Source organism: Harmonia axyridis, chromosome 3 (genome assembly GCF_914767665.1).
Source record: "Harmonia axyridis chromosome 3, icHarAxyr1.1, whole genome shotgun sequence".
NCBI lineage: Eukaryota > Metazoa > Arthropoda > Insecta > Coleoptera > Coccinellidae > Harmonia > Harmonia axyridis.
The window spans coordinates 20,000,001-20,027,057 of record NC_059503.1 but is presented as its reverse complement, the minus strand read 5'-3'; the positions used below and the strand labels follow the sequence as shown (position 1 = coordinate 20,027,057).

The 27,057-nt window shown below is 33.6% G+C and overlaps 1 protein-coding gene and 1 long non-coding RNA gene across 2 annotated transcripts in view; both read right to left on the bottom strand.

The window, feature by feature from the left end:
- Positions 1 to 433: 433 nt before the first annotated feature.
- On the bottom strand, positions 434 to 10,471 carry LOC123675516. The gene is made up of 3 exons (XM_045610879.1): positions 10,240 to 10,471; positions 3,916 to 4,146; positions 434 to 1,042 (listed from the first exon to the last, which is right to left on the bottom strand). Exons 1-3 carry the CDS (start codon positions 10,291 to 10,293, stop codon positions 722 to 724), a joined length of 606 nt encoding a protein of 201 aa, XP_045466835.1. The 5' UTR covers positions 10,294 to 10,471; the 3' UTR covers positions 434 to 721.
- An 8,625-nt stretch (positions 10,472 to 19,096) lies between these two features.
- The window catches only part of LOC123675520, a 19,404-nt gene continuing 11,443 nt past the window's right edge, over positions 19,097 to 27,057 (bottom strand). Inside the window, exon 2 of the long non-coding RNA XR_006746782.1 lies at positions 19,097 to 19,594. This is a non-coding gene — a long non-coding RNA (uncharacterized LOC123675520). The remainder of the gene's footprint in view (positions 19,595 to 27,057) is intronic.

Below are 27,057 nucleotides of genomic sequence, written 5' to 3'. Positions count from 1 at the left end.
AATACTTCGCCCAGTAAACTTGTCCAAAGTGATAAGTAACTTTATTTGAAGATAATATACCAGGTCAAAGTCTTAATATCAAAATTAATAGATGATGACCTTTCAACATCACAGATCGGGAATTGAGAATTTATGAAATATATCAAATAGTGATAAGATTTATGGACATCCCTCAATCTTATTTTTGTTTTTTAAAAATTTCCCCTCAATAATCTTTTTTCTTACATCAAATAGGTATTTAGAGTTCACAGTTGACTCTGTATGAAAGATAATTTTTATGATATAGAAAATTAGAAATTTTTATTGAAATGATCATAAATATTAACTTCAACAGTTTCCAAAATATTAATTAATTTGCTCCTTTTCTTTTTTGAATTGAACATACTATGTGATTTTCAATTAAAATTCTTTAGTATTCCTAAATATAATTCAATACAATTTATCTCTTTTATTTATGTCAAAACGAACAGAAGAGACAGGAAATATAAATTCGTTCTCACTCTTAAAACCTCAAAAATCATTAAAAAAAGTTAAAACTGCTCGAACACTCGAACACAAAGTATAAACATGCATATACTCGACATTTTTCAGTACATTTCACCACCATTTGAGTCCACCTCGAACTCCCCGATATTCGATATGGCATCCTTTCATGTGGAAAGTAAATCCAATTTCACGTGGGACACTTCATGAAGAAATTGCATGGTGGAGTGCCACTGTGTTAGTTTCTCAGTTTCGTTTTGGATTTTGTTTTGCTGCCGGCTTTGCCGCCGCCATCTGGCAACTTATTCTCGGCTTCGAGGTCGCCGTTGGGTCCCTTATTACCTCCTGATGACGCCAGGCTCAAATCGAATTCCCCAAGACCCGCGATGTTTTGCAATGTAAGGTCTTGACCGTTGTAATCATTCAGGAAGAGGTCGATGGAGTCTGTGCAATCTACATTGTACCACCAATCGCAGACTGAATGCCGCTGATTGAAGATAGTTCCTTCCGGACACAAAAAGGAGGTCTTGGAGTGTTGGCTCTGGCAGACGTGGAATACCTAGAAAAAGTTTAATTGACGTAGGGTTTTTGTTGAGGTTGACAGGAAGGTTATATATTATTATTATTATTATTATTATTATATTACTTGTAATTGTTCATAATATGTTGCCTCAAATGACTATACAGTGGGTGATGATTCAGAAAATACTAAGGCTACAGTGAGATAACCAACTTACTCGTTAGAGAAGATGAATATCACAATTTGAAGCAATTATGTTACAGTGAAGGAGATGGAGGAAACTGATGAATGTTTTAAAGGTAACAATCGTTTTTTGAAAGAAGAAAAAAACAATATTTTACTCTTCATTTCAAATAGAGCAAGCAATGAAGAAACAATAGCATAACTCTCAATCAAGCAAATTATGAAATATCAGAGCATGGAAATTTTTTTCTCTAATTCTGTGGTTATTCCGTTCATTCTTCCACATCTTGTAGAACAAAATCGTGCGAGAATATATCAGAAACGCACAGTTTTCATGGTTATATTTTATTATTCTATATCGGTACTCCGAACTTTCCGCCACGGCTTTATCTGTCAATTCATCAATTTGCCTTAAAGAAAACAGTTCTGCCAACCAACATTTTTCAATGCAAAAATCACTAAAATATATTTATGGAAATATTTCATTAATTTCAATGAAAATGCAATGAATTAGAGAAAATAATGTATAATACTCGTACAGAAGGCTCATTCTACCACTCGTTCATTCCAAAACTCGCCACTTCGTGGCTCGTTTTTGAATTTTGAACTCGTGGAAGAATATCAATGCCTTCTGCACTTGTATTATAAATAACTATTGCACTACACATAGATAAACAACTCAACTAGAAAGAACGATAATCAAATCCTTGAGAAAAAAATTATATCTAAATATGTTGATTGATTGATTGATCAATCTTTTAACAATGTGCTTGGCTATCCGCCATCGACACATGAAACAATCTGTTACACAAACTCCAAAATCACAAAAAAATCTTAACAATCGCAAACTACTTTTACAATTTTAATTTCACAAACGCTTCAATATTATTTTCTAAAAGACTCTTTCAAACTATGGAGCTCCAAAATGGGACGTGAGGAAAAGTAGTCATCTCACCGTGACGACCATTTTGGAACTCTCTCTAAATATGTTAGTCAATTTGAAAACTATAGATTATGAGGCGATAGTCAAGCCAAATTGAGATTTAGCATCATCTTCTATGAATCCGGAAATATATGTAATGGGTGTTTTTTTTTGGAAGCTTGAGAACCTAAATAATAATACAAAACAGAGATATTGTTGCAATGAATATTTCGCCGAGGCTACGAGTTACAAGTTCATTCAATCGGTCCAATTTTTCACTACTTTTTCCAATAAATCTGGATATATGGCGTCAATGATTGATTGAATATTGACTTTCGATGTTTCACGGGTTTGCTGGTTTTGATTACCATAAAAAGTAATCAAGGACCACTTCTGAGAATAAAGTTGTAACCAAATTGACTTGGCAATAAATTGATGACAATCTACGCCTTCTTTTTGGAAACAAATGTCATCCATAGTTGGTTTTTGGAAACAGAAAGTCAGTCAGCATGGCTTGATAGCGCTCGTCATTCACTCTAACTGCAGCAAATTACCATTTCGAATTAAATTGGAACCGATGAAGCCGCCAGAGTGTAAACCGCAACAAACAGTCAAATTCAATGGATGTAATGGTTAATGTCTTGAAGATTGTCTTCGCTCCATATACGGCAATTTTGATAATGACGATACCATTCAACCAGATATGAGTCCCATCACCAAACATAATTCTTGGTTAAAAATGCTCATCTTCGGTCGTTCAGTCCAATCAACAAAAATGCGACGTAAACGATTGTCATTTGTCTTTAAATGCCAGGAAAGACAAAGTCGAAAGACAAAGGCCAACAAGTCGAGAACAGCGACGTATCGACAGTTCGGCGTCTTCTTCAAAACTCCGCGCTACAGTAGCCATATTCTCTTCGGTTCGTGCTTTTCTTTGCCTTGTTGATGGTTTTGAATTGAGAAGAGTAAAATTAGTTTAAAAACGATCAATAAATGCACTAATTACTCGCTCTCTAGGACAAAGTTCTCTCTTCTACCTCTTCTGGCGTTAAGCGATTCATGATTACCAAGAATTACTAAGCCTTTCTGAACAGAAATGTCAACACAGTTTGACATTCTCAATTGTTAAACCATAGACAACAACCATCGAAACTTCTCATTCATTCAGAAAAGAGGAATTTCATACGTAAATTTGAATGGTTGAATAGTTATTTATAATACAAGTGCAGAAGGCATTGATATTCTTCCACGAGTTCAAAATTCAAAAACGAGCCACGAAGTGGCGAGTTTTGGAATGAACGAATGGGCCTTCTGTACAAGTATTATACATTATATTCTCTAATTCATTGCATTTTCATTGAAATTAATGAAATATTTCCATAAATATATTTTAGTGATTTTTGCATTGAAAAATGTTGGTTGGCAGAACTGATTTCTTTAAGGCAAATTGATGAATTGACAGATAAAGCCGTGGCGGAAAGTTCGGAGTACCAACATAGAATAATAAAATATAACCATGAAAACTGTGCCTTTCTGATATATTCTCGCACGATTTTGTTCTACAAGATGTGGAAGAATGAACGGAATAACCACAGAATTAGAGAAATTTAATTCCAGAGTATGTTTGGTAATCGATACTACTGGTGGGTAATAGGCATTATATCCCCTAATCGAAGCAGGTCGTGAAAGGTATACACGGCCGTATAATAAATAATAGTTATCTATTTTCCCGATAATCTATCCGATGGTTGGAACACCCATCGTTAAGCGGTAAGCCGAGCTGTTAACGTTATATCCGATCAGTTACCTGACAGTCGGTTTCAATGTCTGCATAATATTGCCAATCTACTTTCCCTTCACAAGAAAATCCCGTTCTAGGAATGGACGTGAAAATCGGATAATCGAGCTCTGGAGCTCCTGGGAGATTATCGGTGTAATGATTGGAGTAGTTCTGCTCCTCACGTGTCAAGTCGTCCTCTTCTTCTTCGGGGATTTGGTTCCTATCTTCTTTCGGCTTTTTCGCTCCTGCGGTCTGGTGCTGAAAAATGAAAAGGATGTAAATTCTAGCGTTGTTTAGCCTTCAAGTGTATTTATACAGCGTGATATGCTAATATTTAAAGGAGCGATTGTTGGAACCATTTTAAGGAAAAAACTTCATTTGAACGTATGTTTTTAACGTGCTTACTTTTGAGGTATGAGGTGCTTAAGTTTCCAGAAAAAAATATTTTTTTATTATCACATCGATGCTATTGCAGATATTAATATGGATTTTGGTAGACGTTTTCGCTGTTTTTCCTGATGTTCATACAATTTCAATATTTTTTTTTCAGTGGCGTTTATATGAGATTGAATATTTTTGGAGAAAAAATGGTACGACACTCCTTTTTCTTGGATTGAAAATGTATTTTTGAGATCTCTTTTCATCTCTGAATGAATTTCATTTCCTGATTTCATTTTATCTGGCACATGGTTTTCGTTTAAAAGAATAAAAATCATTTTGAACAGGAAAAATTGTTGTCATGGAGTGATCATTTCGTGGAAATTGTTAGTATATCAGCTAAAATTGAATAAGATCTCATAATTCTCATATTGGTTTAAAACAAATGAAAATTCTATGAATGCATTTTGATTCTGAATTAATTATCATTTGATATTAATCGAAACTGAAAATCGAAAAAGAAACACAATTTCCATACAAAAATCAGCCCATTTCACTCAAGTAATTTGTCAGTGAAGTAAACCAATTTCAATTTTTTTAAGCGAAAACCATGCGCCGGACAAAGTAAAATAAAAGAATCAATTGTTTCAAAAATCAATGAGAATTTCAAAAAATAATTTATAATTTTAGAAAAAGCAGTGTCTTATCATTTTTGCTACAAAACTATTCAATGAAAAGCCAATACCGAAGCAATTGGTACAAATAACAACATTGTTTGTACATCAGAAACTGTTATATTATGTTAATATTTGATCCGAGGAGTCTAATATAGTTTCGATGAATTCTTCCTATGAACGTCACGGATTGATCCAGTACACTCAATGATATCATGGTGTTTGTTTGATCCCTAATATGATATGTTTCTTTTATGGTGTTGTTGTATACATTAAATTTTTTTTAAGATTACCTACTGTTATTACTATTTTTATATATTGACTATTAAGTATTCCTTCTGTTTGTAATAATTTGTTAAATAAACGAATGAATGAATGTTAAGCCTTAATGAGGAAAAAAGGGGCAATATTTCTGATGGATTATTTAACAGAAAATTGGTCTGAACTCGTTTAAAGTGCTTCATTGTCACCTCCAAGTTGCAATGCTCTTCTTCCGTTTCTAGAAAAAATCGATTTCGTTTTTGTCATAATACACCTAAATGCAAATTCTATCTGCAGTTTCGAAATCAGCAGGACAACAAAATATCGAACTGCCACATGTACGGAAACCCTATTTAGATTTTTCCTATTAACAAACACTGGAAATTTTAAGCTTTTAGACCTTTCCGTTTGAGATTTATCGTGTTTACAGAAGGCCAGACGCATGAACATAATTGAATTTTGAGGACGGATTTGTGAGTCGAATCTTATCTTTTGGGATCATTCCCGACTCGAAATTCGAAAATTATAAACATCGTGATGAACTCTAATGACCAATTTAAGACTAATCGTTCAAGACCAATATACATCGCAATGGATCGATGAAGCTCCGCATTTTGCTATATGGCTATAATACAAAAGTTTAAGTTACCCATTCACGAAATGAAGAAGGTTGATAGGACAATGCTAATTTTTTATGGAAGAGTTTTATTCCATATGTTTTATGTGATTCTCTGACTCAAAGCAGAAAGTTACCGAGAGACTGAATATGGTGATTAGAAAAAGGTTTGGTGCATTAATAATCGAGAATGCCTTGAGGTTTTCTATTTATAAGTATGAAGAGTTAATTCATTATGCACTTAAGCGAACAAGCTACCATCAATATGCATATTTTATTCAAGACAAAGAGAAATGGTAGGAAGGTTGTATTTTCGCAATTTGTGTAAGCCATATATTATTATGAATCATTTTGAATGTCTTATATTCAGTTAGAAGGAAAATCATTGATTTAAAACTATTAGGAACGAAAATGAAAAAAATTGTGGAGGAACGGAGAATAGGATCTTGATGATCAGTGTATGAGTTTCCTCTCAGTATTTGAAACCTTTGCAAAAAAAACACCCTAATTTGTAAGATTGTAACATTTCCTTGGTAGCTCAGTTGATAGAGCACTGGACTGGTGATTCGGAGGTTGTTGGTTCTAGTCTCGCTCGTAGGGGTACTTTTTCCGGAATAAAATATTTTTCTGCTATGCTGTGATATATTATTATTATTTAATTATTATATTAACAACCAATATATACATCTCCAATTTTTCCACCAGTGTCACTTATGCCGGTCGAGAAGGTGTTTCACGACGACACAAACGTGCTTTTATTTTCGTGAACTGTGACTGCAAAATTTTCATCTTTTTTGTAGTGAATTTCAACAATATTAATATTGTTGAAGCGTAGATATATCTTTTAATTTTTAGTAATGGCGTAGCCAAATGTCAAAAGTGACAGCTGGTCAGATAGAGGGATATTCAAAATGGAACCTTTCATTAGACAAACCTAAGATGTCTAAAATTCAGGTGTATCAACTGATTAGCTTTTGTTTTGCCAGTTTTGAGAATATTAGATAAGCTTCGTTATGTCAACTGTAGGTGGCGCTATCAACAAATTAATATTCTTGTTATTTATTATTTATGAGTTTTGTGCAATTATGGACCTATATATGTATATCTTTCATTATAGTTATGATCTATGGAAGCAATTTTTGTAATTGAAATACCAATAAACTCTCTCTATTTCAAATATTTGAATTCATTCCAGTAAACGTTTCGTGTTTTGTTTCACGACTTTGCACGATCATACTCGGTTACACATCGCTTTTGATTGGTCAGTATCGGGTTTTAATTAATGTATCCAATCAAAATCAACGGAAAAAGATCGAAATGTCAAGTATGACATTGCGGCGCTGCCACGAACTAAAACTAATATTTTCAATTTGGTCGAATGTCATTCCATTCAAAAATTGACGAGTGCATTCACCATGTTTTTAGAAATCTTAGACAAACCTTTATATCAATTCAAAAATTTGAAACAAACTGTTAATTCTCGTTTCACATTAATCATATCTTTATATTGAAGAGAGCACCAAGAATGGAGAAATTGCTATGATGAAAATGGAATTCAAGGACATACATTTTTCAACGGCTGCAGAGGTTTATTAGTCAAAATGATGAATTAGAAACAACACAATGTATTTTAATTGAATTACCATTGCTTATCTGATCTTCAGGAGATGGATTTCGCATATCCGACAAGAATGAAGCAAACCCAGCATTATTTACTAATTAGTATGCCGGTGATTTACTCTTGATGTAAATAACCTCGATAGACAATTAATAGCCACAAATGAAGACATCTCAAATTGCGAGATTTGTGTTGAGTAATTTGAAATCGATATTTGGTAAATTGCGGATTGAACTGGTGAGTGGAGAGAGAAGGTCGTTGCATACTCCGCTATGAAATGGTATTACGTGAGTGCTCGTTACCATCGAAGTCACGGAAATCTGAAGGCATACAACGAATTTGAATATACACAAACGACTCATTAAATTCCGAGTGAGTAGTATATGAGGCAGAGAAAACTGAGGTAGATCAATGGAAAAAGGGGCTCTGTGGTTCGAATTCCAACCAGAAAATGGGGATAATACTGATATCTGAAGCTTTTGAGCGATCGATCATTCATGGGGCAATTGCGGCTTTGCGATCACATTTCTGTTTATAGTTTTGTGTGTTCTCCTAAGGATGCAATTGAAGAATTATTTTTTTCTATATTCTGTCACGAAATTTTGAACGGAGCTAGGAATTGCTATGTTATGCAGGGTCTGCAACAGTGGTTCGTTATATCTCTAGTTGGATTAGAGATAGATCTCCAATTTTTCGTAGACTTCCCTTATTACAAGAGTATTACCTATTAAAAATATTTTGGGTTATACAGAGTTATATTATGGATGAATTTCTCTCTCGAACGGTATATCTGAAATTGTGTCTGTGTATAATCAATTCATAAGATGCTTACATGGAGGGGCTACAAATTTCATCTCCAAATGGTAAAATGTACTGGTGAAACAGCTGTTTCTATGAAAAATGTTCATTCAAGAAAAACTATATGAGTATACTGACATTATCGATATTTATCCGCATCAGTCATCCAGATTTGAAGTAGTTTTGTTGTGTTTCATTGAAATTATAGAAGAAATATATATGAATATTCACAATTTTTCGAAAAAAAAATTGTTGAGAAAAACCACAGGATTTCACCATTTGGTATCTTGAACAAAATTTGTGAAACCTTTGTTTGCTTATCTTAATATAATATTCGAGTATATATGAGTGGTTTTAGATATACCGTTCAAGGAAATACCTAACTCACGTATAATATTTGACGAGAAATAAAATTCAATAGGTCTCACCATAACTTTATAATATCAAATATTCTGAGAGACAAATATAAAAAAAAAGAAACCATCTTGTTTAATAGCTCGCAAGCAATCAATATTCTAGAAATGAGGGTTGACATGTGGAGTTTTTTTTATACTTCATGCAAAAACCGTAGATATAAAAAAAAGTTTCCTCATTGAAAAAACAAAGTAAGTATCCATCCAGGAATAAGTGGAAACCTTATGTGACCAAAAATATGTTTATCACGTAGGGTTCAAGCAATAAGGTAACACTATAAAAAGTAAGATTTCTATCTCTTTGTTAACTAGAGATTAGGAATACCGTGACACTATTGTTGCAGGAATGCAGGATCCTGGACCTAATTATATAGAGTTCCAACTCTATCGATTCTGTTATCGAAGAAATTTTGTGATTACATTAAAATTTTGTACGGGGCTTGAAATTGTTATTTCATATCAACATCTATATATTTTATTCTGCGGGTTTTATGGCCACGTACCTAAGTATTGGATAATTTTTCGATTTTGTCGGATTTTATCCATTAAGAAACTCGTTTTGAGGGCTCGTTCACCAAACAGATCTCGAAACAGATTGATCTATCATGTCGTCACAATGTTTGTATTTTTCGAATTTTGAGCCAGGAATGATCTTAAACGCAATGATGATGAATTTGTGTCAAATTAAAGGATGCCTGTCCGTCTGTTCGTGAATGAGATAACTGCCGAACGAAAAAACTATAGATTTGAAAATTTCAGGAACAATTCGGACCTCAAAAGCTGCGGTTGAATTCTTTGATGGGCAAAATGAGACTGGGGGTACTTCCAAAATTGCAGGTTTCATCATGATTAAAATTCGAATTTGGATATAGAATGGCAATTTCTAGCCTAGTCCAAAATTCCAAGTTGATTGCGTAATCAGAACCATAAACAATTGAAGAAGAATATAAAAAATGAATTGACTAATATTTCTGTGTTCAAAAACCGACAAAATTTCAAGCTGATCATATCAGAAAGATCCAATACTCAAGAATAATATTGAAAACGAAATAATCAATATTTCTATTACTACACATCTAACATCGTGTTGAGATTTTGGGTGAATATATATAGAATAATCATTTCACGCAGTGTACAAAATTTGGAATTTCGAAGAAAAAATCGAATATTTTTATAATTACAGATCCGATAAACTGAAATTTTGTTAGTATAGCTAAAATAGATAATAATTCTAAATTTCAGACAAAATAAAGTATTAATAGTGACGTCGATACCAAAGAAAATTTATTCGGAATATCGAAAAAAAGAACAGGAAGTCACTGACGTGCAGGCGGAGTTTTTGGGTGCTGGTTCATTCATACGTCTATTGCGTCCTTGGAGGTCACATACACACTTATACAATTTTGGATCTCTAAAGGCACAATTAGCGCATGATTGAATGAGCGCTTTAAAGCTCCCGACTTCACGTCAGTGCTTCTCCCTCATTTTATTTTGTAACATCATCAAACAGACGAATATATCTCCTCTAAAAAACGAAAAACAGCGTTTCTTTGATCGTTCAATAATTTATTCCGAAATGAAGAAAGTACTTACCAGCAGCGTGAAACCAATAAGGCACGTTATTCGAAATAAGAGAGCGAAATCCATGATTGACTCGCGCGGGACAAAATTAAATTTTCGCTCTGCAGCATCTGAAGACAATTATCGTGTACTGGGATTCACTTGAAAATAAAGTGAAGATTATATAGCGATTACTCGAGTCTTTGGATGTTCCTTTTCCACCTATGTCATTTACAAGTCTCTTCTGCAGTGGCGGAGATATATTACAGTGGAGATACTGCAGGAGATGTTCTCTTATTTATGGTGTACGTACGTGTTTGAATTACTCATGTATATTTCTTATCTTTTACTCTTTCATTCTTTTGAGGTTACAGTTGTTGATTCATACCATTGATAATCACCACTGATTTTCCTTAACATAGCTGTGTTTTCATGAGGGAAAATTTTTGAAAATATAAACCTCCGATGAATAGCTGTGGTTTGTTTTATAAAATTATTTTCGAAGATGCACTTTTTTGTAGCTTTTTTTTTGCCACTAGAAATTGGCTCTCAACAATTGTTCTTTGCAACTATTATGGGTATTTATACGATATTTGGTACAGCAGAATACCTTTCTTTTCAATAATTGCGAATTTTTTGTTCTAGATCATGAGCATTATTTTCCATTTTTTCTACCTTCGCCAAATCAGTTTTTTATTTTATTATTTATTATTACTATTTTTATTATTTTCAATTTTTTTTACCTTCACCAAATAAGTTTTAAAATTGTGAAAATTATTTCAATGGCTTGTGGATAATTCAATATCAAACGGCAAAATGATCTTTGATGGTTCGAGTTATTGTTTTTTCTGCAATTGAAAAGGAACTTTATGTACTTAGATAATATTTTACAAAAAGTTGATTTCGCAACACATAGCTAAAGTGGTGTCATTCTCTCTTGTATTTTAATATTGCCACTGCGTTTGTATAAATTCTTCATACTTCCCCATACACAAAATTGTTATTAAATCTTATCATAAATTTTTCTTCTTTTAAAGATCTTCTCGATTAGCAGTAATTGTGTTGAATTTCTTTTTACATAAGGATATAGTGAATTCAACACTTCTTTCAATTTCGAGTATATTCGATCGAATACCAAATGAGATGTCTGTATTATGTGAATTCTTTATAAAATTTCTCCGAAAAAATATATTTTTCTTCAGAAGAATATATTTTTCTTCAATTGAATATATTTTCCTTCAGAAGAATATACTTTAAATATCTATATAATTATTTGTATTAGGTTGTTTTATTCAGAATGCAATTCGCCTAAACAAATCTTATCGTAACTTTTTGGCTTTGGTGTGCCGAATTTCTAAATTATTGTTTTGATGAGGCTATCTAAGCATGCTTCGACTGAATGAATTTGTTCTCTAAAATCTATATGCATTCATGATCATTTTTAACTTCACCAAAAAATACAATATTTCTCAATACTGGTCTGCAATTTTTTCTATCCACGAGCCTTTGTGTTGACCACATATACGAAATTTGATTGAAAAATTATAATCCAATAAAAAGTTATCAAAGAGTTTATTCTCAACAGAATCAGTTTAATCATTAAAAAACAGTGGAGATAATATTTTCTGTTTTTACGATGAGATAATTCCATGAGATCAATGAAGTGTTGTTGACTAGTTGCGTCACACCCTGTATAAGAATTTAAACCATGCAGTACTCAAATAGTCGAAAAAAAATCATTTATGCAGACAGCCAATAAAGGGATCATAGCAAAGTTTTCCACAATTTGGGAATAACGGCTATTCTGAAGAATTGAGAGACGAAAATTGTCATCAAAATTCAAGCAGAAAGGGCACTTGGGAACTAAGGGGTCGGCTAGCAACAAAACTTGCGTAATTGACAAACTTTTCGGGTTAAAAGGACATGAAGTTTTCCTTCATCTTGATACCAAGAATCCTCTCAGAGTGGATCAAATATTCTGTTCAATCAGAACAAGTTGAGGAATGTGGTGCTCCAAAGATACAATTAATGAGTTTTTTCTCCGGATTTGAACTCGGACGAAATATCTTTGGCAAGTTTCTTTATTTTTAGTATGCTCCGAAAAATAATATAATTTCATAAATAATATTCGGTTAGAATCAATCAGATGAGAAGATTTTGTTGTCAAATGTGCATACTTCTGAACATAACAAAATCTGAAACTTTGATTTTCAAGATACATTTCGAGATCTAAAACCGAGTTTCTGATATTCAGTGAATCCACTTTTACTCCAGTCATCTTAGTTGTTTATAGTTCAACTCGGAATTTGATATACCCAGCTCTAAACGCTTATTTTGACATCCAAAAAATTTACTCCAAACCTAGGTACATATGGTGGGGTGTACGCTACTATAAAAATCAAAGTTCACAAGAATCGATTTTTTGCACGTATTCTGCAAATATTTCCTATCCTATGGATTTTTCGCTTTCTGTACTCAATATCAATATTGGGGAGGATTAAATTCCCTACAATTTTTGTTCCAAAAACTTCTTTCAAGGTTAACTGGATATCAGAAATAAGCCATATGAAGTTTATTAATTTTTGATAAATACATAATATGGAATTAAAAGTTTTGGAATATGGAGTTGAGTCTGGATCGCGATAGTTGAAGTCAATTGACCCTACATTTGTTGTTGTTTGAAAAAATGAATAAACACAGAAACAGCACAGCAATGGCTTGATAAGTATTATTCAGACTGCTTTATCTGTAACAACGTTTAAAAGGTGGTATCCTGACTTTGAACCATTGACGATATTGAACGCTTTGATCGCCTGAATTTTTCAGTTGTTGTCGGGCAGGAATATTGTTCATTGACTATCTTGATGAAAGTTAAACAATCAACAGAGAATATTACAAAACATTATTGGATCGATGGAGTGCAGAAATTGGGAAAAACCTTTTCAAATGCAAAATAAAAAATTCTATTTCTTCACCGAGATACAAATCAATGAAAACCATGGTAAAATTGAATGAATTTCGCTTTCAACTGCTGATAACCGGGATTTTCTCCCAAAATCTGTCCCCCATTGATTACTGACTCTTTGCAGACCTCAAACGAATGCACTAGGGAAAAAATTGGCTTTTATAAGTAATCGCCGATATTGAAACCAATTTTTCCAATATTTCTACAAAAAAGTGTAAACAGTGAGAGGAGCATTGAGGTGCGTATAATAATGTATCGCTATAGAATTTGACTATGTTGACGAATAAAGTTGTAGAATATTTGAGGAAGTCACTCGAAAATGATATCTCAGAAAGCTTGTGAGTTACCTGAAATATATGTGAATATGAAATCTTGATATTCTCCACGACACATTCTCCTAAATTGTATGTAGAACCAGTTATATCCGAATAAAACGATCCCCTGCCAAGAAAATCCTTTTCACGGTGAAAAAATCGCTCGAATATGATTCAATTCCGTTCGCAAGCCCTCCAGTACATTTTTCAGACCGGAAAAAGATCCGATACACCCTCAGAAAAATCTAGTATCACGCAGAACCGAAAATAAAGACTCCCGCGACAGATCTGGTGCAAAAATAACCACTACGAATAGAAGTTTCCACAATACAGCTCGTTTGTATGTTGGAGGAACCCCAAGCGAATCGACGCATATGGCAGTGAGAACGCGAAGGTTGAAATAAAATATCAGACGCTCATCTTCAACGAAAATTGTCTATTACATCGATGGCATTTCGAGGCTAGCTGTTTGCAGAAAGAATATCGTGACTATGCGATGTGAATCTTCGCAAAGTTATGCAATATGGCATTATGTTCATTTCTCACGCGTGATACCAATGTATGCAGATATATGAGCGGTGCTTCTTTCTAGAATCTCTTCGGTAGACTAGAAAGCAACATTTTCCGATTATTACATATGGATAATAATTATTTGATATTATACTAGTGGAATAAATTAAAGGATCAAAATAAAATTCGAAATTTTTAGCGGTTTTTCAAATGGCTGTATTTTCGATAACAATGGTCGTATCTCAATATGAAAAAGAGCTTTTTGAAGCTCGAAGTATATAGTTTTTTCAGTTTCTATTTTTGGCCCACAGACTTGGACATTTTTTTTCCAACATAACCACTATATGAATGAGAAAACTTGTTCATTCAGCTTCAATATATTTTTTTCAAAATTCCGATACAAGCATCTCTCTCTGAAATATCGAACCTTGAATTGAAAAGGACCTTTTCGTCTTTAACCATCAATATCTCACCAATCAATGTTTGCACAGAAAATTTAGGGGGTGTTTTGAAATCTTGAATGAATTCTCTACACGAAGTAGCTATGGTATTTTTGGAAAAAAATTTCTTCGTTCTCTACATTAATTTGAAAAGTTGATGAAAAAATGGCTTTTGGTGGCTTTTTAGATAATCAAGCGCTGAATTGAAAATATAAAAAAACATCAATGTTGAGTGTGCGTTTTATAGTTCAATATCATCAGAAAAATCCCAGAGAATTTCAATTCAATCCATGGAGCGGTTTTTTTGTTTCATTCGATCGAATTTTCAAAAAATTGAAGGATCACAAACAACCTGGTTTCGTCGCGAGTGAGTGCTACTTGTGGAGCTGTGAATTACTTTTTCTTTTGTGATGAATTCTTTCAATAAGTTTCGGTGTATTTTTTCATAAATTCAATTTTTGTGAGTTTATAGGCTTGGCCTCAACTCTTTACCTTGTAATAATAATAATAATAAAATGATAATAATAATATAATTATGAACGGATTAGCCACACCATTAAGCGAATTGTTATTTTTGATGTAAGTGCAGAAGGCTTTAATATACTTCCACGAGTTCAAAATTCAAAAACGAGCCTCGAAGTGGAGCTTTTCTGAATGAACGAGTGTTAGAATAAGCCTTCTGTACGAGTGTAACACATTATTTTCTTTGAATTTTCATCGAAATAAACGAAATATTTTCATATATATTGTTCACTGATTTTTGCATTGAAAAATAGTCTTAAGTTCCCTGATATTTCATTTCCCTGTTATGTTTCATCATGTCTGTATCCCAATTGATATATGTAAATATAAAAATACGTAATGATTCAATCCTCAAAGAGGAAATAAAAAAAAACAGTTGAAAGGAAGTTGAAAGTATTTTCATTTCCAACACGTCGTTCTTCGCCCTACACAAAAGTAGCAGTGACAACCGCAGGCATCAAGAGGCGCGCATCCAAATGAAACATTACAGCATCTTGGGAAGATCTCGAAGGAGATGTCACCCCATCAATCACCCTGAATGGCTATCGCGTTTATAACCCTGTATGTAATTATACATCCCCTGCTCTAATGATATTTTCATTCGCACTAACGTCTGCGCATTCACCAGATGCGAAACTCGGAATCGGCTTACAGGAATTCACGTGGTGTAGCTTCTATTCCTATTTAGATCCAGTCTGGTAAATGAGCATATAATATAATAATATTTAAGCGCTCTTAACCTGATATAACACCTTCGACAAACATTATGCCCCATTATCATATATTTTCCATTGTATAAGGCAGACTGTGCTAAAGTGCTCGTACGAATTACATCTCTCCTAAATTATACACCACTTCGACGGCGACGGAACTCCTCCACGTAAAATGGTGAGGACTCACTCCGGCTTACGTCACTTCTAAGAGTCGCATTATAAATCAGATTATTCGAAATGATAAGCAACCACTCCTGCTTGCTTAGCTTCCTGTAATGTGCCACTTACAGGAAGGAGTGCTTGTCCCAATCTAGCTCAGTCTCAGGGCGAAGGACTCTATTATACAGAATTGTATAATGTGGCCGGTGAGTTGATTGCGATCTTTCAATTTTGGGAACGTTGTGAGGCTATTTATGGTTTCTGCTTCTCGGGAATGTGGAGATTATTCGCTTCAGTTTTCTTTGAGCAGTTTGATACGATACTGAAGTAGCATATTTATAATTGAATTGGTTATTTATTTTTCCCTTGAAATTTTTTGTGACATTGAATTAACAGAAAAGAATGGATAAATGGATGAATAGTAAGAATACAAACCTAAATCTGACAATATTCTGTTTTTACGGACAAATATATAATCTAAGGAGCTTTCCAGAAAAATTCAGTTAAGTATGAGTTCAGTGAAGTTTGTAATTCTCTTTTCAGTCATTCAGAACTGCTAACTTACATCTAGTACTATTCTGACCTCAATTGAGGCTAATAGAAATATAGTGCATATGTATCTTTTCTTCTACCCTATAATGGGAATGAATTTCACTAAAAGATGACAGATTGAGTTTTCATGTTCTTTATCATGAATTATAAAACTAATTTTTGCCCCCCAAAAAATTAACACCATATGGGAGTCTCCAGCGATGCTAAGATAGACATTAGATGATTAGAACAGTATTAAACATTACCTTCAGACAACAAATATAATCAAATTTTATATGTCCATTTGAGAGAGTAGTACCATATGATACTCTTCAGCATTGTCAAGTTAGCACTGTAAATTTATAAAAATTCCATTCTAGACGTATGCATGTTAAAAAAATATGATGATGAAGATTTTTAGGTATGTTAGGGTCTAAATATGCCAGATGGTATGGTTTATAGACAGAAACCGTCTAATGATTTTGGAGATACACAATATAACCATCGGAATACTTCTTCTCGATATTCCAAAGAATAATCTTCGAATTTCAATGAAATTCTTCTTCACGACTCCAGTTCAGAAGTTATTTTATGTTTTTCCTTGAAAGAAAACTTGAGTCCAAATGAATTGAAGAATTCTGTTTCAAAATAAACTGCTCTGTGATTATCGACGAAAGTTTTTAGGACAAATTTAATGCGTTACAACTTGTTGAATTGATGATTAGTTAATTTCTAGTTCTGTTTTGAAGATTATCGTGTTATCAGAGCTAATATAATCTAGTTTGATAATTGTGTTGAGAGGAAGAAGTCGAAATATCTCGCTTCAGTTTCCGCCCAAACGAAATCGTTCTACAATAGCAAACGTTCAGCGTAAATCTATTTTAAATTCCCCCTTGAAATCCAACTTTAGATAGACCGAAGTTAGATCTAACTTTCACTAACATCCGCCGTCTATCTTGATACGTACGTAGAGTCCTTTATGCAAGTTTTGGGATGCATACAAAGACACTACGTGGAGAGTGTTGGAGACAGGTGAAACTAACTCCTCACTTGAACCATCTGCGGAGTATTTCAGTTTGGCACAGTTGCCTCCATATTACAAGACATTGATTAGGGACTTATTAATGTTAATTAGCATGTATACTGAGACTGAAGTATGTAGTTCGTGGAGCGGATGGTAATTAGTGGCCGAAGTGAATTTGAGATAAAAAAATACTTTATAATTATACGCATAGTTATCGTATTCGCATGTTAATCATTTTCATTTTTTGTTTCTGACTATTATGCATCCGTGTTCTGTATCAGACTCTGCCGTTTTAGATTTACTCATGTTTTTTATCACTCAATTTATCCATCCTTTGTTGAGAGGTCGTTCTTCAAATAGATCACTTCGTCACGTGTGTATATTTAGGAATACAGTTGTTTGATCTTCAAGGACATAGTAGAAGGATAAATCTCAACGTCAAGACGTGCTTTCATTGAATATTTATTTCAACAACTTATTTCTATCGTCCAAAATATAGTATTGTTGTCTAGAGATATTCGTGTTTGTACGTCCAGTTCTATACCACCTGGAATAATCGGAACAAAATCAATTGAGTATGTGTTTGGCTTCTCCACAGTTCTAGCTAAGTCATTGATTATAGGTATTTCATCTAGTCGAACACTGGTACACGGAATCATAATAAAAAAATTATCACAAATAGTTTTTTTCCTGTTATAATAAGCACATGAAATTTTGGTTCCGTTAAATAATGAGTTTAATGCGTTTCCAGTAAACTAAGACTGAGGATAAAAAACCTATTTCATTCGGTTTGAGGAGCTTATCCTGAGGGTTGAGAAAATGCGAGGGGCTTTTCTCTCCGACAAATGTATAGTATCCAGATTCCAGAGTTGTAGTTAGGCCTAGCAGCCGAAGAGAATTTAAATCAGTTTTGACATCTCAATTAATATTCTTTATGAGTATGAAAGCTGAGTTTAGAAGATTTTGTGGATGAGAAAAATTCACTTTAATGAATAATGTGATTTGGGATTAAGTGGATATAATATGAATATTTGAAATCGTAATTTAATAATCAATATTGCATTCAGTTTATTGAAGATTAATATTGGAATACCATGTTTTTTGTACGTAAGTGTTTTTATCTGCAAACATATGTCTTGCATGCATCTTGTTCCAATATCAAAGCATTTTAAATTATAACACATAAAACAGTTTTTATTGATAGTATAAAGTGGATTAATATTCAGATTAAAATTATAATTTTCTTCTTTTACCTTTCGCCTCCTCATCTGAACCATCATCAGTCAACAACAAAAGACTAATTATGCGTTTACTGAAATGTTTTCCCTTATACCAACTTTGTTAGTTTTTATTTAAAATACTTTGAAATTGAAACAAGACATATGCAGAATTCACATGATATGTGAGAAGAAAAATACGCTTATGTACAGAAAACGTAGAATTCCAATATTAATCTATAATAAACTGAATGAAAGATATATTTTATTTCCCAGTTTAAGTATCCATAAATTTTTATGGCATGGAAACAATTTTGGCATGTTTATATTCAACCTTGACGATTCATGAAATCATAAAAATCATATTCATTTTCATCTATGGACGAAAAAATTGCTGTTGTTTTCTGCTGAAACTCTCAATTTTTTTTGATTGCTGCTAATGATCAATAGAAATTACTCTACAAAAATAATCAGACGGAGGTAAATAATTGTCAGTTTGAGATTTGGGAGGACCAACTTATGATTTCAGATTTATTTATAAATTATAATATTTATCACAATATTTACAAGATCTCAATACCCGCACAGAAAATATCATCAGTGATTCACTATTCTATCAACAATTTCGTAAATTTTCTGTCTGGGAATCTTTTCCGCTTCTCGGTTGTATACTGGGAACTCCTTATTAGTAAACCAAGATGCTTTTGCCAATCTAGCTGCTACCTCTGGGTTCTTGTACTGGTTATTCAATAACTCTTGAGGATAATGAGATTCAGCCTCAGCATTCTGGACAACAGCTGGGTGAGCAATTGACTTGGGCTGTTCTTCTGGGTAGAGTATTCCAGGTAACGACTGTGTTTGAAGTGGTTGAGCTGTGAAAAACGTCGGTGATTGTATCAAGTCATACTGGGTTATGATAGGAAGGCTCTTCACTACGTTGATGGCCAATAGAATACCGGCGATTTGGGGTATGAAGTACATGATTTTCGGAGTCTGAAAAAAAAAATTAAGTTTAATACGTGTTATCAGAGGCAAAAAATATCATGTATAACAAAAGTTGTATGTCAAAAATTTATAAATTTCGAGAGTTCAAAATATTTTGAGGAAACATTGAGGGGCAGTTATTGACGAAGTAGCGTTTGAAAGTAAAACTACTTGTTTTGGAAAATAATTAACAAAACAAATATTCTCGGTCAATTGTTGTTACACTATGCTTTGTTCTCCTCAGTTCTCAAGAAGTTAGCATTGACCAGTAGGTATATTATCTCGAATTTTTAAAACTGTTAGCTTCCAAGAAGTTCTAATCTGAGTATGTGCTAGGCACAAGATAAATTAAAATAAGCTTTAATATTCAAGAAACCTATAATATTTTATAAGCTTCATGAATATTAAAGCTTATTTTAATTAATTATTAATGAAACTCAAACCGAACTAAATGTGAAATAATTTTGTGACGAATATAATCTTTTAGCTTGAGATAGGATTATCTGAGGAATACCACTGTTTGGTTTTTTGGTTCTACACAGTTTTAAATTACCAAATTACAGGATGAACGCCTCAGTATTTCAACAATCAATTGAAGCCTAGAAGTGCTATACACAATTTTTCTAAAAATAATAATAATATAAGATCATTTTGAAAGTTTTGACATTTTGTTTATGATAATATGTTTTAAGTTTTAATTTAGATCCATATTTGCAGTGTTTTAAAATTCAGAGATGAACAGAATAAGTAGTTTCATTACCATATGATATTGAGTAGTTGAAAGGTATAATAATCTAAATAATAAAACTTCGAAAATGTTCATGTTGGCCAGCTTATTGGATATCAAATTATAAAGGTTATTGATTATCGTAATCAATATTACCAAAGACCGGATATTGAATTATTTCCGTTCACTTTGTTTCATCGGAATTTTGATTTGTAGTTAATGACCCCGTATAAACCAATTTTATGTCTACATTTTCTTCAAAGCTGAAATCATTCGGTGTAACATCAATTTATTATTGATCATAAAATCTGATGAATAATTCCAATATAGGAATATTTCAGTTATGTTTGCAATAGCGATTATCCAATGAGAGGACGAACAATTCAATTCAAACAAAAATAAAAAAAATATGCATGAGAAAATATGTAATATTTTTTTTCGGCGCTCGTTCTACGGAAATGACCCTTATTTTGTTATGATCATCACAATCATTGGCAATTCAAGAATACTATCGAAATAGAAATAAAGTAAATACTCAATATTTCTAAGATCACATATTCGGTCTGTTTGAGATTGAGCATGTATGTATATCTGGAATTTCTGGAAAATTTCTTGTGGATAGCGCAACCAGAACCATGAAAAATTCAAAGAATCACGAAATTATGTAATAGTTCGGGAATTACAACAATTTTGAATTAATTTTGAAGCGAATGTCAAGTGTCAGATGAAGAAAATATGTGAGACAATAATTATTGTGATTCGCGATAAGGTTTTTTGTTTCTCATCCAACTAATCGAATTCAAGTTAAAATACGCAATTCAACCATCAAACCTAAGAATAAATTCAAAATGTATATCAAAATCCCTCATTCGTTAGAGCCACCTTCCATGATTATATTTTCGATGAATCGATGAATAAATTATGCTTCGTCATGGAGAAATATCCTAAAATTTGATGATGGAAATAATTCATCCAAATATAGGTACTATAATTTCTCCATTATTGATTGTCGATGTCGGAGAATTCTGATGCCGTATTTAATAAAATTTGATGGAGTTAATTATAAACTAATCATTCTATTATCCTATTATTCATTTGATAATGAAACTTGTCAATAAACGATAATATAGGGAACACATCAACTGTGAATATTCGCAGTATCTCATACCTCATGATGAGCTTTCGAGAGCATTGAAAATTAACCGTTAAATTTGTTCATTTCCCATGAATTGTATTTGAATAAACATTATAATTCAGCTAACGAAATATTGGCATAATATTTGTTATGACAATATATGCAATTTTGAACTAAGGGTGATCTCAAACGATTCGATTCTACATAGCGTTGAAGAATTTGTGGTCAGAATCGATTTTGTTGATAAGATTTTGCTGAAATTTCATAAAGTGCGCTATATAAAAAGTTAGCAGGTAGTTATTACACGAAAAAAATCAAGATTTTTTTGATTATCTTTTGGAGAATTATAGAAGATAACACATTAGCTATATGCGAGAATATCAGAATACCTTCAAAAGGAAAGAGATCACTTGAGACAAGCATTTTTGTGCAATGTTTATAGCTCGCAATAAATCGAACGAGCATTTAAGACCAAGACGTCAAACATCTTTGCCATCTTCGGTCTCCTATATTTCCTCAGGGCATTCGCTTTGTTAATGGTCTCCACACTAAGGTCTATTAAATAATCGTTGAGGAATAGTATTTGCAGGTCTTCATGTACCTGTAGGTTGCTGACAAACAATGATGCATTTACGGCTCATATTTGAATCATATTTCCACATACGGGACATTGCGGCGTATCCCAAAATCGGTCATGCACGAGTTATGGCCAGACAAATTGTGAATTTGTAGAGAAAAATATTTTTGGAAAGAGACATTTTGCTGCTTCTGTAGTGGTTGCAACAATGCCGCTGTTGTCTTTCCCTACGTTACAGCTGATGTGACGTGCTGTTTCCAAGTGACCTAATTTTCACGGATTTTTCTTCTTTCGGCTGAAGAGAACAGCCTCGCTCTTCTCGGGGTTCCCTTCAATTCTCCATTGAGTGAACCATGAATGAAGTCTAGAGACGGCTTTTTGCAGGTATTCTGTTGCCATTTTGGGACACTACGAACTGGCAAGAATTACGGTATCGTCAGCGTAAAGTGTGATGTTGGTTTTCTCCGTTGCCAGCTTGTCGGATACATATAATGTAAAAAATAACGGTGAAAGCAGAGATCCTTGCGGGACTCCAGCTGAGAGTGTTCTCTCTGAAGACAGAAATCCGTCAACTTTGGCTCCAAACTTGCGAGAATGCAGGTAAGAGGCTACTAATTGAACCATGGCGAGCAAGCAGTTTGTATCGCAGTTCTTTGTGGCATACTTTACCAAACCTTCAGCTCCGTCTAAGAACATAGCTTCCGTGACTTCTTTATGGTTGAATATATCAGTGATTTGTTTCAATATTTGTTGCACGTTGGAGTGTTAGATTTGAAATCGAGTTGTTCAAACCGTGTGACCGCTTCTGTTATCTTCTTTATGCACAGGAGAAGACTCTTCGGGAAGAAGATGATGCAGGAATTTAGCGTCTTTGCTGGCCTTGCGGATTGAAACCAAATGGTCTTTCTTCCATTTCTTAGGAAAGTGCCTTAGTTATAGCATAGCATTGACTATATTCGTCAGTACTTTCCGTGGGTTTATTTGCAACGTCTAGCTTGTGATGACGTCCAGTCCTAGTAATGTTTCCAGTTTGCTTGACATTATATTGATCTGGATATCCTGAACAGTTGCGAAACTGATAGCTTCTGCATTATTCTATCCTTTCATGTCATGTAACAACCTTCGAAGTATTTGGAATAATGAATTGAGTATATTGAAATTTTTTGAAATATAACATGAATATGTACGAATAATAACGAAGCGCTCAGAAGCTTCTTATCAATTAAATAATACATTAAATTTTTCAGTAACCAAATTTTCTCAAAAAACTGAATGTGCAAAGGGAAAACTTAATTTATGTGAAAGGTAATTGATCGGGTTATCGATATAAATTATTTCCTTCAAAAGAATTATTAATTTTTTTTGTTGTTAATATGCTTTACGTTTGAAAGAAATATTATTATCTGATATGCGTTACAACTTCGAACACCACCGAATAAAGAAACTGTTCTTATTCAAACTTTCACGAATCTCTAAATCATGTAGGCGCCGTTTTCAACACGAAACCCTCAACATAAAAATATTCAGACTCGAAAGGCCTGAAGTTTTCACTGCGAAAATTTGAACTTTTCCCTTTTTATTGGATAATATGAAATGAATACCCCGAACGAAACGATAAATAAAATTGCGGGTTGAATGCGGCCGGTCCTCTATCTGAAATAATCCACCATTCATATTAAAATCAAAATATGGTACTCTTCGCGCTAAATTTCTCATCGTATTTAATTCCAGATATGACATAATATGTCCGTTGAGTTCCATTTCGGACAATTTATGGCCGGTAACGAACCCCTCGGCCAATTTTGCAGATTTGAGCACGCTTCCATCGGGCCCTGTCTGTCTCCGGGGATATTCGAATATCCGGCAGAAGAAAGTTGTGGATTTTATTCTATGTATGGACGGAATTCGATTTAGGAATTCGGTCAAGTCAGAAGTGAGTGAGATTCATTTCGAAGATTGTGTTACGATGTGAATGAATTTGAGATGCGTTCATCATACTAGAAGAGTCGTGGAGAGGTTATACCCTGGAGTTTTCGTTCTGAAAGCTACATTTTGAATACTTTAAATTTGCATGGATACTTTATACCTTTGTATTATACTATAATAACTCTTTGATTGCCCGAGAGATAGCGTCGTGACCTGCGCATCTCTCGCTAAATCGGAACTGCTTGGGATATAAACCCATCCTTGTTGAACCGTGCTTCCCTACTGATGGAATACTTCAAGAAATGGAGATTCGAAGTGAACACATCGAAAACAGTTGCAATCTACTTCGGAGGAACAACAGTTGAGTAAGAGAAAGCAGGAAACGTCAAAATAGAAAACCAGACGATAGAATGGAAAAAGGAAGCAAAACAACTGGGAGTATTACTGGATGAAAGACTGAATTTCAACAAACAGATAGCAGATAACAGAAAAAAGACGAGGCAATTGCACGGCAGACTGTACCCGTTGCTCAACCCTAAAAGTAAACTTTCTTTAGAAAACAAGCTGAAGATATGCAGGAGTTACCTGGTACAATACGAAGGACAATAATAATGATCAGTTGCAAAGTACGCTGAATTCAGTAATAAGGACAGCGGTTGGCGCCCCATGGTATATAACTAACCAACAAATCAGAGAAGAACTGAAAATTGAAACTATTGAAGAAATAGTCAATAAACAAAGAAATAAGACAATAGAGACGCTGAAAGAGCACGAGAAAAAGGAATTAAGTAACATAATACAAATCAAAATAAGAAAGACAGATGAGAGGAAGTACCTCTTTCGAAGAACTAAATAGAAGAAAAAAGTGACATTAAGTATGGAGGAAAGCCTTCTGATCAGACAACAGCAGAAAATAGGAGGAATGAAATTAGAGGCGCAGAGAATGTAAATTCCGGACCTTAAACAAACAAAAGATCTAAGAAACCGTGTTTCGCTATGAAGATGAAGATGTATTTGTCAGGGATCACTCAGTGTCAAAAAGACGTTTCTAATACTGATTCCGGGATAAACATCGCCATCCTCTAAGGGAGGGGGCACCTCCGAAATTGGCTGAGAACGCTTTGCCAAAGTACTATACCTAAAGTGCGCCACTGACCGATTCCGTCAAAGTAATATTGACATTATCAATTGAGATTTTTTTTTCACAATACATATAAAAAGATCAACTCAATATTCCCTGCCTTTTTTTATCGTTAACCTTCCGCGTTAACCTTCTAAGATTGCGATATATTTGTTGGAATCAGTAATAGTAATAGTAATCAGTAGTAGTAGTAACTGTTGTTTATTGCCTTCAAAAAAATGGCCATTGACCTAGGGTCCTTCAGCCTTGTTGGAATGATTTAACGATAATATTTATGTTTCATTTTTCATTGAGAATAGATTTTTGAGTTCGTAATTTTATCTTTTTTTCTGTGTTAGAATCCCGAGAAGGAGTTGTGAATATAATCTTTCTTGTGAACTTATGCGTTCGATTAATTCTATGAAGATATTCTGCTGGGATTGGAACCTTATAATTTTTAATCCACTTGGATTAAAAGTTGTGAACCATTTTTACGCTGAAATTTTAACTGATGCCTAATTCCTCTATCGACAATGAGAGCTGGACTATCTGTGAATGCTAATTATTTTTAATATAAGTATACAGTTTTAGGGTCGACCTTTTGTAAATTCAAATCAATTAATTATAAAATCGTGAAAAGGAGTTTTTGTTGCCAAGGTATTCGAACCACCCTCGAGAGAATTAGAAGTAGAAACTGCGATAATTGCCATTCATAAGGAGTGGCCGATTACTGAAATTGATTGAAAATTAACATGAAGTGTTTAACGATTTTCGGAGATATTATTTCAAGTAATATAATTTCATCTGACTCAGTCAGTTTGAAAGGGTCATATCATTATGAAATTTTGAATTATATCATTATAAATTTCGAAACTCCTTTGGCGTTACAGCCAATTTATTGTCATTTGCTGCTATCGTGAGGTAGTTCAACTATAAATTTTACGTGGAGAAATGATTCAACATTGAAGGCCAATTAGAATGACGTGATCATGAGATGACAAAGGATCGACACCTATATCCCTTGAAGCGATCTCAGTTACTGAAGTTCATTAAAGTTGAGGAACTCGATGACACTCGAGAGGAACCTCAACCGTTGAAGATAAAGGTCGTCTAAGATCATTGAAGAACATTAAGAAGCCCCCACTTGAAAAATTGATATAGTAATTGAAGGTTACGTTAGGTCTGAACGAGATTTATTGTCTGAAATATGGAAAGTCATTAGACATACGTGAATAGTCTGTGTGTTAATAAAGAAATTAATTTCGCAGCATTCAGACAATTTTTCAATTCTGAAAATATTAACACTCGATTCTGGAATTGGTGGTTCCTCATTGTGGAGAAACCTTCAGCTTCCCCGATGGCTTAGTGGATTGAGCGTCGAACTAGTTATTTGGAGGTTGCGGGTTCGAGTCCCGCTCGAGGAGTTGATTTTTTAGAATTGAAAAACTTTCAGTAATCAGACATATTTAATTTTGGGTAGATCTTTATTGAGATGTAATTGTATATTCTACAACAAGTTGCAGAATGGGCTCCTATTCCAACACAAATTGCGATCAAAAATTCAGATTATACAGTTCATTTTTTCTGAGTTTAATTTGAAATTGGACTTATTGTATTGAATATTTGAATAAACTCATTTATTATATCCTAGTGACTTTTGTATTGTATTTGGCAGTTGGCGTGACTGTGATGTACCCAGCTAGGGTAGGTTCGGTCAATCGTTATACAGTTGAAGGAATGGTTAATTAATACTCTCCAGACTCATCAAAGGGTATTTAATTCTTACTGCACACTGTACTGATCACAGATGAAAACTCACATGATGTAATTCAAAAATGTGAGCATCAAAATGAATGAATTACAGACTACTATTGAATAAGATCATTCTTACTACTTTTTGTCTCTAGCGACATGATATATATTTACTATTTATATTGTATATTCACAACAACCTTGCGAGTTGATAAATACAACACGATCGACAAGG

Excerpts from the sequence above, each read along its gene's own strand:
- LOC123675516 (XM_045610879.1), bottom strand. The coding sequence starts at position 10,293 with ATGGATTTCGCTCTCTTATTTCGAATAACGTGCCTTATTGGTTTCACG. Across the intron at positions 4,147-10,239 it reads TTATTGGTTTCACGCTGCTG|CACCAGACCGCAGGAGCGAA; the intron begins GTAAGTACTTTC and ends TTCATTTTTCAG. Across the intron at positions 1,043-3,915 it reads ACATTGAAACCGACTGTCAG|GTATTCCACGTCTGCCAGAG; the intron begins GTAACTGATCGG and ends AACTTTTTCTAG.